This window comes from Mustela erminea, chromosome 19 (assembly GCF_009829155.1).
Source record: "Mustela erminea isolate mMusErm1 chromosome 19, mMusErm1.Pri, whole genome shotgun sequence".
Lineage (NCBI taxonomy): Eukaryota > Metazoa > Chordata > Mammalia > Carnivora > Mustelidae > Mustela > Mustela erminea.
The window spans coordinates 3549345-3563155 of record NC_045632.1 but is presented as its reverse complement, the minus strand read 5'-3'; the positions used below and the strand labels follow the sequence as shown (position 1 = coordinate 3563155).

At 44.6% G+C, this 13811-nt stretch overlaps 1 protein-coding gene across 8 annotated transcripts in view; it reads right to left on the bottom strand.

Moving 5' to 3' along the window:
* Positions 1-13811, bottom strand: part of SAE1 (SUMO1 activating enzyme subunit 1) — a 96499-nt gene that overhangs the window by 55808 nt on the left and 26880 nt on the right. For 7 of the 8 annotated variants that reach the window (XM_032326405.1, XM_032326407.1, XM_032326406.1 and 4 more), the window contains 4 exons: positions 10150-10261; positions 4898-5071; positions 2841-2983; positions 1108-1207 (listed from right to left, as the gene is read on the bottom strand). In XM_032326405.1, coding sequence (XP_032182296.1) covers positions 1108-1207; positions 2841-2983; positions 4898-5071; positions 10150-10230 — 498 coding nt within the window. In that variant the 5' untranslated portion in view covers positions 10231-10261. The remainder of the gene's footprint in view (positions 1-1107; positions 1208-2840; positions 2984-4897; positions 5072-10149; positions 10262-13811) is intronic. The other variant, XM_032326408.1, reaches the window with a different exon arrangement.

Here is a 13811-nt window from a genome sequence, read left to right as displayed (position 1 = left end):
ACGGGCTTCAGAAGATCCTCTCCTGCCGAGTCCCCGCCCCTCCTCTCGCTGTAAAACGAACTTAAATCTCTGCGCCAACTCCAGTACAGCCTACATCCCTACAAACTATGTTAGAAAGTACACAACGGATGATAACACTTGTCAACATTGAGGACTTTCTTCCTAAAAGGTTATCTGGTGGAAAGCTGACCCCAAAACTTCATCTTAAAGAAGAAAAGCATAAACAATTCAAACTTTAAACTGTATTCCTGCCCACTTAGGTAGGATTTCCCTAAATTGTCTGTCTATCCAAAAAACTTTCTTTTATGCAAGAGGCATGGCCTTTGCTCCAAAACAGTTCTTCTGCTACTGCTCCAGATACCAGAGGCCCCCGTCGGCCCACAAACCAAGTAAGCCCTGCAAGCATGTTCTCTTTAGCCCCTGCAGGGTGAAAGAAGAGCATTCAAACCAAAGTGGTGTTAAAAAGTTTGGGAGTAGGGGCACCTGGGTGGCTTAGTGGGTTAAAGTCTCTGCCTTCGGCTCAGGTCATGATCCCAAGTTCCTGGGACGGAGCCCCGAGTCTCAGCAGGGAGCCTGCTTAAAAATAAAGTTTGGGAATGGCACCTGGGTGGCTCAGTCCATTAAGCATCTGCCTTTGGCTCAGGTCATGATCCCAGGGTCCTGGGATCAAGTCCTGCATCGAGATCCCTGCTCAGCAGGGAGCCTCTCCCTCTGCCTGCTGCCCCCCAGCCCCCACCCCCGCTTGTGCGTGCCTGTGTACTTTCTCTCTCTCCAAATAAATAAAATATTTAAAAAAAAAAAAAGTTTAGGGGGGCAGGTGGGTGTGGGGGAAAAAATAGTTTGGGACAGAACCTATTAAAAAAAATCTATTTCTGACTCTGTTAAAAACTGATACCTGGCATCACTGCATCCATCCTCCTTCATGGCAACAGCTGGCTCCCACTAAGCAGCAGCCACCCCCTCTTTGAGTGGGACAAGCACTGGCCCGGCTTGTCCGGGCCCCTCCCGTCAAGACTACATGCTTGCTCGTCCTGCTTGCAGTTGTGACTGCCTGTCCCCCATAAGGCCCCAAGGCTTCTGATCATTCCCCCCTCAGAGTACACATACCTTTTTGACCATAGTAGTTTCAGATGAATCAAGCTTTGCTCTCTTGGTATCAGGTCCGTCTTCCACCCCTTGGCTAACTTTGGCAACTTTGGTTTTCTCCCTAGAGGGTGACAAGGGAAGGAATTGAGCTCTACTCTCTGAATCACGCCGAAGAGCCTCACCAGCTCACGTGAAGGGACGGTGGCTAAGAGCAAAAGCTTGGGGCGCCTGGGCGGCTTAGTGGGTTAAGTGTCTGACTTGATTTCAGCTCAGGCCGTGATCTCAGGGTCATGGGATCAAAACAACGTCAGGCTCCAAGCTCAGCAGAGTCTGCTTGAGGTTCTCTCCCTCTGCCTCTGCCCCTCCTCCCCCAATGTGTGCTCTTTCCCTAAAATAAATCTTAAAAAACGGGGGGGCAAAAGCTTTGCAGTCAGGTATAGCTGAGTGGTTTCCAATCCCAAAGTGGCTAATGATTACCTGATCAATCAGGTATGTGAGAATAACAATCCCTGACAGAATTATTTTAAGATAAGAAATAACGAATTGCTTAGCATACATTGCCCAGCACAAGGTAAGCTCTCAAAAAGTCTTTATAAATTTCACTGGAATCATGAAATAGAGCCAAACTTCGATTTCTCCCCTCTGCCATGGTGAGCTCACATTAAAATAATCTGGGCGTGGAGCAGAGGGTTAAGCCTCTGCCTTCAGCTCAGGTCACAGTCTCAGGGTCCTGGGACAGAGCCCCACATTGGGCTCTCTGCTCAGCAGGGAGTCTGCTTCCCCCACCCCCCGTCTGCCTGCTTGTGATCTCTGTCAAATAAATGAATAAAATCTTTAAAAAAATAAAAATAAATCTGGGCCTGTTTTTCTCCAGTATGCCTTCTTCATCCATTTACAGCGTGCCCAAAACACTACAGAGTTTCTGAAAGCCATAAAACACCAAAGTTACGAGAGATCTTGAACATGGCTGTCCTTCCCAGATCTCGATTTTACAGAAGAGGTATGTGCAGACCAGGGCAATTTCAGCGATCTAAGAAACTGAACAAAAGAAAGCAACTCTTGACCCTTGGTAGGGAGCTTCACCTACCACACAGTGCCTCTCTTTACCTCTTATTAGCAAGGGAGGTAGTCAGAAATAAAAGCCAAAACCCCACCGCAGGTAGTTTTACAATACTGGTATCATCTGCCATCTTTCATCTAGAACCTGTAAGTTCCAAACACTGCAGGTCCCATCATGTGAGAAGCACCACGCTCTGCAACCCTGATACTCAAACTGAGAGGATAAGGTCTGTTTGTTCCACCAGCGCAGTCTCTGGACTTGGAAGCTTTCCCAAGACAGATTCTGGCTGACTGTGCCTTCAGAGTTACCCACCTGGCTATTTTGTACTCATTTTATTACCAACCTGGAAACACAGAGGCCAAAACTGAGGTGCACGTGTTTACAATCCAAGCAAGAAAGCCTTCCCTAATCAGATGGTGTGGTTTTGCCACCCGAAGCCCAGGCTGCCCAAACACCCACCGGGTGTATTCGACTGTCGGAAGAACTCCACTTTAGATTAGACCATCATTTGGGAAATGGGGGCCACACCTGCTATAATTCTCAACACACAACCTACATAATCAGTAAGCTGTTAATGAACTGGTTTCCAAGTGTTCTAAGCATACTTTCCTTAGATGGGCTGTTTCCTACTGGTAAATAAAACTGTATTTTTTTCTGAAAATGTTACATTCTCCCCTCCTCTCCCAAAACTTACTCTACGAATTCATGTTCTCCAAGATTGGCAAATGTGTATCCATGGTAGCCAAAAACATCTCCTGTAAAAAACTTGATGCTATTTTTGTGGCAGATCTGGTCAACTTTGATTATGACATCCCTGGAACAGCAAGTCAGGCAAACCTGCAGAAAGGAAGAATTGGCGGGGTGTGAGTTTTGCAAACTGTGAATCACTGCCCTGATGTCTACATAAATCTTGGTGAACAGTCTCTCTGGGCATGTCTAAAGCCAGTTTCCAACTGGTATAACAGGTTCTTTGGATCCTATGGTTAGAAGACAAAAGAAAAGTTGCAGGTTTCACTAAAACTGTAAATTGTGAGACCTCCACTTACTGCAATCAAAACAAATGGGTTTAACTAGAAAGTAAGGCCATTCCACGGATTTATCTCCCCTGTTCTATGAACACATATAAACCACATCTCAAAGTTTTCGTGAAAAGACAGTAATAACTTAGCGTAAGTTATTTCTAAATTATTTAACCTGTTAAAATCTGCATAAGCTATCATGAGAAGCACAACCAGTTTTAAGTGACCCAGGGGTCACATTGAAATTCGAGGGCATTTTCCCCCCTTCTTTTGATTGATATGTTAAGGTAAAGAAGATAAACAAGTCATGTTGAGATTATTTTTCCACAGTTTTCCACGTGCAACTTTATCTGAATTTAAGGACAAAAGAAAAGGTTACACACCAAGTGACCTTCCATTCAGACCTAGACAATAAACTGGTGATTCACTCAATAGACTTATCAATGTTGCTCTGAGGCCTCTAGGTTGCGTTCCAAAAAGTGGAGGTACTGCAAATAGCTAAATTTTACTGCATGAAACACGATCTTTTCAGGAAAACCTTTGGGATAAGGGTCACGAAGACAAGTTCTAAACTGCACGTTTTCTTCTGAACACAGAAAACACCCAAGGGGGAAAAAAAAATCAAGTCTAAAAGGCAAGACAGCCACAGTTGAACATGCAACGTTGACCAAATGGAACCCTGCAGAGTGAAAAATGAGGGTAAAACCTAAGAGGCCAGAAACACGAGGCCCCTGAGGCATTTATCCCCACCCCATGCACATGCTTTATACAACCCACCAGCCCGGGCTTCAGTTCTAACCAACCCTCTAAGTGCTAGAAATGCAAGGGACACCTAGAATTAACCAAATGTGGTTACTATGGATAAAGAAATGAAGAGAAGACTTATGTCCAAACAGAAAATGTTCCAATACTTGGGAGTTACAAAATAGAATGAATTAAATTAAAAAAAAGACAAAACGCACAGATGATCCATCATTCCAAGCACACATTTGAACAGATGCACATATGAAATGTAACAGTGTGGAAAAACAAACTACCCAGCCCAGACTCTAACCTCTCGTGTAACGGGCCTCTCGTTTAAAAACCAAGCAGATCATCTGTGACTATTCCACGGTTACCCAACATTTGTTTAGCTTTTCCTGGGTACAGGGAACCATGTCTGAAAGGTCACAAGTGCTGAAACAAAATTTAACTTATCCTTTCACCTCTGCATAGATCTGGCAGTGAAACCAAATGAGGCTGGATATGCCTCATTTGGCTTATGACTACAGGGAATGTGTCTAGTTATCCATGGCAACATGGTCAAAGTGGCTGTGTGAAAGAGACAGACATAGACCAAGATCAGGTGTGCTCTTTTTTAAGACAAAACACAAGCTGTAGTTTGATATTTCTAACAACAACAAAAAAAATGCCTCTACTACAGAAATTAACCACCAACTTGTTTTCCAGAGAAAACACTTGCAGTAAAATGTATCGAAGCTATATGGAAAGATTCTGGAAGCAGTACAAACACCAATGATGAAACCTGGTCTTGAGGGAACATATGCCCAAAGAAGAAACCAGCAGACAGCAAGTCACAAACAGCCACAGAAGATCCAACAGACTGCATCCACTACCAACACAGTCAACACGGAAAGGCACCACGCTAGCAAGGCATGTACACCGAGGCAATGTCAGACTCAAGACTGCAATGTACTAAACCTACGGATTTTACACTCTTTATGGGACTTACAGCATCAAACTGAGTGAAAAATGACTCCGGCTTCTTTTCTATATTCTCAGTGTCCACCTTCACGTCCACCATGGGGTTGAGATTCTGGGCCCGTTCCAAAGAGGCTTCAGCCCTGTTGCGTCCAATAGATCCAGTACGGATCAAGAACTGAGCCCCGGGGTCTTCTGGAGATACCTAGAAATAGCACTGTTTTAATACCTGAATTTTAGGGAGAAAACAAATTCTTGAAAACAACAAACCAGTCAGTTTTCAAGGATAGTGAAAATATCTAATTGTATTATTGTTCCTGCAGGAATTTGCCTAATGCAGACTCCCTACACTCCTTCAGAGGCTTTAAGTAAAGATATTGAACTTTGTTTACTTGGCATTGATAGTTAAAGAGCACCCCCTTGTGTTTATAAAGAAAATTCACTCTAAACAGAAAAGTCCACACTTTCTTCTTTAAATTTGTAACTGCTAAAAAAATGATAAAATTATCAGTGGTTAAGAATTTTCCAAATACCTACTATGTTCCCAATTTTAAACATCTGGAGACAAACAATAGTAGTTTAAAGGATGCAGTCTCTGGGGCACTTGGGTGGCTCAGTCAGCTGACCATCGGCCTTCGGCTAGGGTCATGATCCCAGAATCCTGGGACTGAGTCTCGAGGCAGGCTCCCTTCTCAATGGGGAGTCTGCTTCTTCTTCTGCAACTCCCCCTGCTTGTGCTCTATCAAATAAATAAAATCAGACCAGTGCCAAAATCAGTCACAATTAAGAATGCCTGAAATTAACTCTTAAATTCAATTAAAGTTCAGAAAGGAGGAGAGATGAGAAGGGCTTAAGTAAATGGAGGATTTCACCCACAAGGCTGGATGTCAGCAGAGAGCCTCAAAGACAGATGATAAAATCACCTGACAGGGTCGTGACGGGGTGGCTCAGTCGATTAAGTGACTGCTTTCAGCTCAGGTCATGATCCCAAGGGTCCTGGGATGGAGCCCAACATTGGGCTATCTGCTCAGCGGGAGCCTACTTCTCCCCCTCCCTCTGCCTGCTGCTCCCCCTGCTTGTACTCTCTCTGTGTCAAATACATAAAGTCTTCTAAAAATAAATAAATAAAATAAAATCACCTGATAGCTGCCAATACAATTACAGATTCCATTCCGTTCACAGCATTTCTTCACATATCCAATATCTAATTTAATAATTAATCTCTAGTATGACCTTGCTACCTTCACCAAGACAATACAAGCAGGGTGCCTGGGTGGCTCAGTGGGTTAAGCCGCTGCCTTCGGCTCAGGTCATGATCTCAGGGTCCTGGGATCGATCCCCGCATCGGGCTCTCTGCTCAGTGGGGAGCCTGCTTCCTCCTCTCTCTCTGCCTGCCTCTCTGCCTACTTGCGTTCTCTCTCTGTCAAATAAATAAATAAAATCTTAAAAAAAAAAAAAAAAAAAAAAGACAATACAAGCAATCTCCCTCCTCTCCTCCAGCCAACTATCACTTACCACCTTTTCTTCAAGAAAATGAGCTGGTCTTCCTCCCATTCAAGGCCAGCCCTCAAACAGTATAGTATCCTTGACCCATGCTGTCCTACTTCTTCACGGATCTCATTACACACTGAGAGGTGGACATCATACTGGTTTAAGAGCAAGACTCTGGAATAATTCAAGTCGAATTCAAATCTTCGATTCAAATCCTAGCTCAGCCACTTACTCAACTGCGTGAGCACAAGCAAGGGTATGGGAATCACAGGGGAAGTGAGGGTAAGACAAGCAGTACACTTTCTATAATCGCTCTGAGTGCCACTCTATTCTTCCCACACTGGACAGCCAGTCTCCATGTGGACCCTCCTGGCTATGGTTTCCCCTGAACTCCATCCCAGAATCATTCATATCTCCGTTCTCCACAGCTCCATAAACTCACTACCTCTAGTTTCTGCTGGCATATCTCGAACTGTTCTTACAGGCACAGATTGTTTCCTTGTCCATCAGAGTCTAACTGCCCACCAGATATCTCCTCCTGAATATTCATATTCAACTCCTCTATTTTCTGGTCAATTGATGAGCCCACCAACCACCCATCCAATTACTTGAGCCAGAAACCCCAATCTTTATAGTCTCGTTATATCCTTGATAACAGCCACCCGATGATGTAGCTAAGAGCACAGGCTCTACCAAGAGTCCGACTCCCGGGGTGCTGGTCATACCACCATCTACTATGACCTTGGTGGGCCAGTAATTCACTTCCCTTTCTTCAGTTCTCTTATCTGTAAAATAAGGATGACAATCTCTGCATCTCAGAGTTGAGGACTAAATGAGATACAACTACAGCTCTTAGCACAGTATCCAACACCTGCCGGAAGCATCCACAGGTGCTTGCTTTCCCTATGCTCCCGTGTATGATCCCACTGATTCTACCACCTCCTGTTTTTCACCTCTGTGTGCTTCTTATCTTTTCTACCACTAGTGCTATTATTCAGACCCTTTTTATTTTTTACCTAAACTACTAAAGCAGCCTTCTAGGTGGTCTTCAGCCCGTTATCTTGTACAGATCATATACAGTGACTAGTGTTCTACAGGAGGCCTGAAACTGACCAAGTCACCCATCCCATATTTGAAACTCTTTAACGAATCCTTACCACCCAGAGGATTGAGTACAAGCAAGGCTTCCTAGCAGGGCCTTCATGATTTGGACTTTACCGACAACCTGCAATCCCCCAACACACACACACCACCACTTTGGGCTTCTCATTCTAAAAACACCAAATAGCACTGCTTGTTATATTCTACTTCTGCCATTCTGTTCTATGCCACTGCTAATGTTTCCGCCTAAAACACCGCCCTTCAACTTGAGAAATCTGTTTGTTCCTTAAGATCACAGCTCCAGCAAGCCTTTCGTGTCCCCCTACCACAACCTGAATCTAGGAGCCTGCTCTGGTTTCTAAAGAAATCTTGAGAATAGGAACCCAATTTTGTGCATCTTTGTATCACCAGTGTCTAGACAGGGTAGCCTACAGGTACTCTAGGATATTTGTTGATGTAAACAAAACACTCTGAACTTTGAAGGACAGGAATTAACATCCTTGATTTATAGATGGGAAAACTGCGGGGCACCTGGCCTACTCAGTCGGCAGAGCACGAGACTCTTAATTTCAGAGCTGCAAGTTTGAGCCCCACACTGGATATAGAGATTACTAATATAATTAACTAATTAATTAATTAGCAAGCTGAGTCCCTGAGAAGTTAATAAAGCCTCTCGCCCAGCTTGAAGATGTGGGATTTGAGTCCAAATCTGCAAAATTCCAGAGCTTTTGCACTAGGTAGAACAGTCTCCCTGGGATGTTCCTTGTCAGGGGGAAAAAAAGCACAAGCAAATTCCAAAAGGCAGAACCATCAAAGTGTGTCCATGAATTTATGAGCTAAGAGTCAGGCTGGGTAAGCTGACTGGGCCCAGTTTACATGAAGCAAGTGGTTCTCAACTCTCCCTGACTTTTAGACTCACCTGGAGAACTTTTATTTTTTTTTATATTTTAGATTTTTTTTTTAAATTTATTTCACAGAGATCACAAGTAGGCAGAGAGGGAGGCAAAGAGAGAAGGAAGCAGGCTCCCCGCTGAGCAGAGAGCCCGATGCGGGGCTCAATCCCAGGGCCCTGGGATCATGACCTGAGCCGAAGGCAGAGGCTTTAACCCACTGAGGCACCCAGGAGCCCCAAGAACCTTTATTTTTAACAAATCCCCCAAATACTCAAACCACAGATGGGACGGAGAACCGCTATATTAGGTCTTTAAAACCAGTCAGAGGAATTAGGCATTTCATTTCATTTCAGTACATGGAAGGCACTGCAAGTCCTCAAAGTGAAGACGGCAGGGGTAACAGTCAACCTGTTCACTCCAACACTGGGTGGCACCCATCGCTGTCCTGCGGCAGTAACAGCACTCCGTCACGCCTCAGTATTCTATCATCGTTCCCCATTCTCTGAGTCCTGCAACCAGATGAGGAAGTCATCATCCCCATCTGGTTTCAGTTTCCCAGACTACAGGCCTCCACATTTAGGAACCATCCTTCCCTGGCTCTCTCTGCTCTGACCCTCTCTAAACGGCAAACAAGTTCTCTCTCCAAAAGCCTCTAGGGGGCACTGTGGTTGGGGAGATGTCATCAGGGCAACTGCTCCGCCCGCAGTTTGCTTCCAAGAACTTTCTTTCCTTAGAAGGTTTTGAATTCAAATCAAAAATCAATTTGTGATTGATATTAAGTGAGGCAACCCACATTTCTCTTCATTGCAGGAGAACTTCTTTTAAATCCTGATACTACTTTTCTCCTGAAACCCAGACAGATGAGCTTTAAAAAATTTCATCAACATCTGCTTTCTTCCACAGAGCCTATACCTCACTGTGTGGCTCCTTAGCATGTTCATCGCCTACAAGGAAAGACACCAAGAGTATCATGTGATGACACAATCTTTCGAGTATTTCACCTTAAACAACAACATGATTTCTAGAATTTGCTTTAAAATACTGTCCAAAAAAATAGACCAAAAAAAAAAAAAAAAAAAATACTGTTATCTGTAGAAGTCATATAGATGGGGTATCCAATGTTATTCTACTTCTGCATATATTTGGAATTTTCCATAAAAGAAAATTAAAACACTGAAGCATGAGAATGTAAGAGAAAGAAGTTATTTTCACCTTGGAAAAACTGGTCAGAGAAATCTACATAGGAGATGAGAATGACTACCATATCTTCAATTAAATGGTATGCCATAGAATTATTATCAGATGTTTATTATGTGTGAGCACCATGCTAAGCAGTCTGCATCCATTCTCTCCCACCCACTGTTTTCCAAACTCATAAAGCTCTCCTGAGATACCTCTCAAATGTTACATAGTCCTGAGCCGCATCTCAAACCTTCTAAAGCAGGATCACTGTGGGGTAAAGGCCAGCCAGGTACACCATAACAAAGCCCCGAGGCTTTGTGCAATTTTAAGTAGTCACGCAGGCGGTTTATACGTATGAAGTAGAAAACCACCCCTCTCCTCCTCAAAGTCACCCTCCAAGGGAGAGACTAACTATGCTTTAAAGCGCCAGGAGGAGACAGGAGATAGGAGCTGACCACCTAGGACGTGCCAGGGCCGTGAGGCCACAGCTCCACTAATGCCAGCCCTCCTTTCACAAGCCTGCAGGGGCACCCAGAAATTCACGACACCTCCAAGTGTTTTATACTGAAGAGGGGAGACCATGAAGGAACAGTGAGGAAGTGGCCAAACATCTCACCTGTTCAGGATCCAACATGGTCAGTCCTTTCACTCCTGCCAGAATGAGATTCTTGGCAATTTCAGCCCCGAGTCCTTTCATGCCGACAAGAAGCACCCGGGAGGCCCGCAGCCTGTAAGGCAGACACTGTTAACCAGGTGACAGAGAACAATGAAAGTTTCACCGAATTATTGAAAAACAGAACAAGTCACAATAACAGCGAAGTAATTTTGGTTTTCATTAAATGCAAAGAAGCATCATGGATAAAATCCAGGAAAGAGGCTCTAATCCATCCTGCAAAGAACAATTCATACAACAAATATTTATTGAGCACCTACTATGCCAGGCACCCCTCTAAGGTATAGAAATAGAGCAGTGAACAAGACAGACATAATCCCTGCCCTTGTGGAGCTTTTATTTTATGGAAGAGACAGACAGAGATATAGGATGTCAAAAAGTGATGAAAATCAGGGAGGCCTGGCTGGCTCAGCCTGCAGAACGACTCTGATCTCAGGGTCGTAGTTCAAGCCCCACACTGGGCACAGAAGAGCTTACTTAGAAAAAAATAAAAAAAGAAGTGATGGAAATCAAGCAGGATATAGATCAAGAGTGTTGGAGGATGCTATTTTACTCAGACGGATCATGAAGACCTTTCTGAGAAGGTGCTGAGCAAAAATAAAAATGAAATGAAGGAGAAATATACAAATATTTGGGAGAAGAGCAAGTACAAAAGCAGCAAGTATAAAAGGCCTGAAGTGGAAGAGTTCCTGGCATGTTTTGGGGCCGGAAAGGACAGTAGCTGAAGAACAGTGAGCAAAGGTAAGAATGGTAGGAAGTGGGTCACAGACAGAACCAGGACCATATCACCAAGGCTCCTACAAGCACTGTAAGTGCTGAATTTTATCTAAGCACAACAGAAAGCTTTGGCAGGGGTGGGCCGGATTCCTGGAGGGATAAGGGTGTCACAGTTAAGGCGAGAGAGAATGAAGGCTTGGACTAGTAGAGCAGCAGAAGAAAAGGTGAAAAGGGGTAGTATGAGCAAAAACAGGGTGGCATTAAAGAGGGTGTATTTGGAAAGTGTTTGATCATCCTAGTCTATAAAGTCACAAAAGATTGAGATTTTAAGAAAGTCAGAGGTCCAGCTATCTCAAAAAGTCTGGGGGTGCCTGGGTGGCTCAGTCAGTTAAGCCTCTGTCTTTGGCTCAGGTCATGATCCCAGGGTCCACGGATCAAGTCCCGCATCTTATTCCTTGCTGGGTGGGGAGTCTGCTTCTCCCTCTCCCTCTGACTGCTGCTTCACCTGCTTATGATGTCTCTCTGTCAAATGGATAAACAAAATCTTAAAACTAACAAACCAAAAAAGTCTGGACTTAGGGGAGCCTGGATGGCTTAGTCAGTTGGGCAACTGACTCTTGATTTCAGCTCAGGTCATGATCTCGGGGTTCTGAGACCAAACCTTGAGAGGGCTCCATGTTCAACGAGGAATCTACTTGTCCCTTTCCCTCCCCCTCTGTTCTTCCACCACACACTCATGCATGTGTTCTAAAATACATAAAATCTTTTTTTTTTTTTTTAAAGATTTTATTTATTTATTTATTTGACAGAGATCACAAGTAGGCAGAGAGGGAGGCAGAGAGAGAGGAGGAAGCAGGCTCCCCGCCGAGCAGAGAGCCTGATGCGGGGCTTGATCCCAGAACCCTGAGATCATGACCTGAGCTGAAGGCAGAGGCTTAACCCACTGAGCCACCCAGGCGCCCCTAAAATACATAAAATCTTAAAAAAAAAAAAAAAAAAAAAAAGTCTGGGGACACCTGGGTGGCTCAGCCAGTTAAGCAGCTGTCTTAGGCTCAGATCATGATCCTAAGGTCCTGGGATGGAGTCCCATCCCGCTCCTTGCTCAGCGGGGAGCCCACTTCTCCCTCTGCCTGCCATCCCCCTACTTACACGAGCTTGCTCACTCACTCTATCTGGCAAATAAGTGAATAAAAATTTTTTAAAAATTTATGAAATGAGTAGCTTTTCAACTTGCACTAATATTAAGGAGAACATGAAGCAGCTCTTCTAAATATGGTTCTAATAATTATGGATACTTGCATGTAATTAGACTAGAGATCTTTAATGAGGATGGTGGCTGACAAAACAGGATGCCGCACTCATCCTTCAAATTCGCAAACACTGGATTTCTTTCGCTAATACAACCCAAGGGTAAAATGAGCGGGGAGGGAATATTGACAGTATTTCCCTCAAAGGCGTATGTCTAGGTCTCAGCTTCTCCATTATGGCTTTTCTTCTATGGGGCCTTTCCACTGCCATCCACAGGCTAGCAGACACAAGCCTTTAGAGAGACAATCCCACTTCTCTAAAAAAGGAGGGAACCGGGAAGAGGGCTTACAAGATAGAAGCAAGGTAAATAACAGAGATACTAGCAATGAGTACTTCACTCATCACAGATTTATACCAGTGAGCGGAAGGAGGAAGAAAAGCTATGTCCTTCCAGAGGAGCTCCTATCCCTCCAGAATCAGCACATTTAATAGGCCATGTTTCCAAAAAGAATACAGTACACAAACCAAACCTTTTGACATCAAAAAGGTTGACTGAATTTAGCTGTACCTTCCAGATTTCTGCTGTCACTGTTAATCTCTAAGTCTTCCCTTTACCTGGACCCGACACTGCCCCACCTGGAATTCCAGGGTGCCAAGTTCCAGGGTTTCTGTCCTGCTTGGCTGCTCCACTACCTCAAAGATACAGCTGGAATAGCCCAGCTCTCCCCTGGGAAACTGTATCTTCAAACAATAGGCCTCCTAATCCCTACACCCACTAAATTCTCACACTCTATTCTCTTCACTGTTCCTTCAGCAATAGGACACTGCCAATCACTAAATGACCTCTAGGTCTGAAGAATTAGCTCTGAATTCTGGTTCTGCCACTTCCCAACTGGGTGATCTGGGCAAAATGCATAATCTCTCTAAACTTCAGTTTTTTCAGCTGTAAAATGGGGACACCAATTGTGACTTCATGTCGATTAATCCCCTTGACAACCGGTCAAAATGTGTGTGCGAACGCATCTAGCATTATCCCTGGCACATGACAGATGCTCAACGTGTATTACTTGGACTTACTGAACTTCTCAATCCCATTACCTTAATTACAAAAGGGCTCAGTGACGTGCCCGAGTGGCTCAGACAGTTAGGTGTCTGACTCTTGATCTCAGCTCAGGTCTTGATCTTAGGGCTGTGAGTTCAAAGCCCACACCGGACTCCATGCTGGACTTGTAGCCTACTTATAACAAGAAACAAGGGGCACCTGGGTGGCTCAGTCTATTAAGCGGCTGACTTTAGGCTCAGCTCATGATCTCAAGGTCCTGGGATCTGTCGCTGGGCTCCACACTCAGCAGGGATTCTGCCTGTCTCTCTCCCTCTGTCCCTCCTCCTACTGGGGGTGTGTGGGCAGAGCTTCCCCTGCCCACACACCCCCATCCCTGTCTCTTAAATAAATACAAATCTTAAAAAAATAATAATAATAACAATAGTGCCTGGGTGGCTCAGTGGGTTAAGCCTCTGCCTTCGGCTCAGGTCATGATCTCAGGGTCCTGGGATGGAGCCCTGAGTCGTAGGGCTCTCTGCTCAGCAGGGAGTCTGCTCCACCCCCCCCCCCCCGCCTCCCTCTCTGCCTACTTGTGATC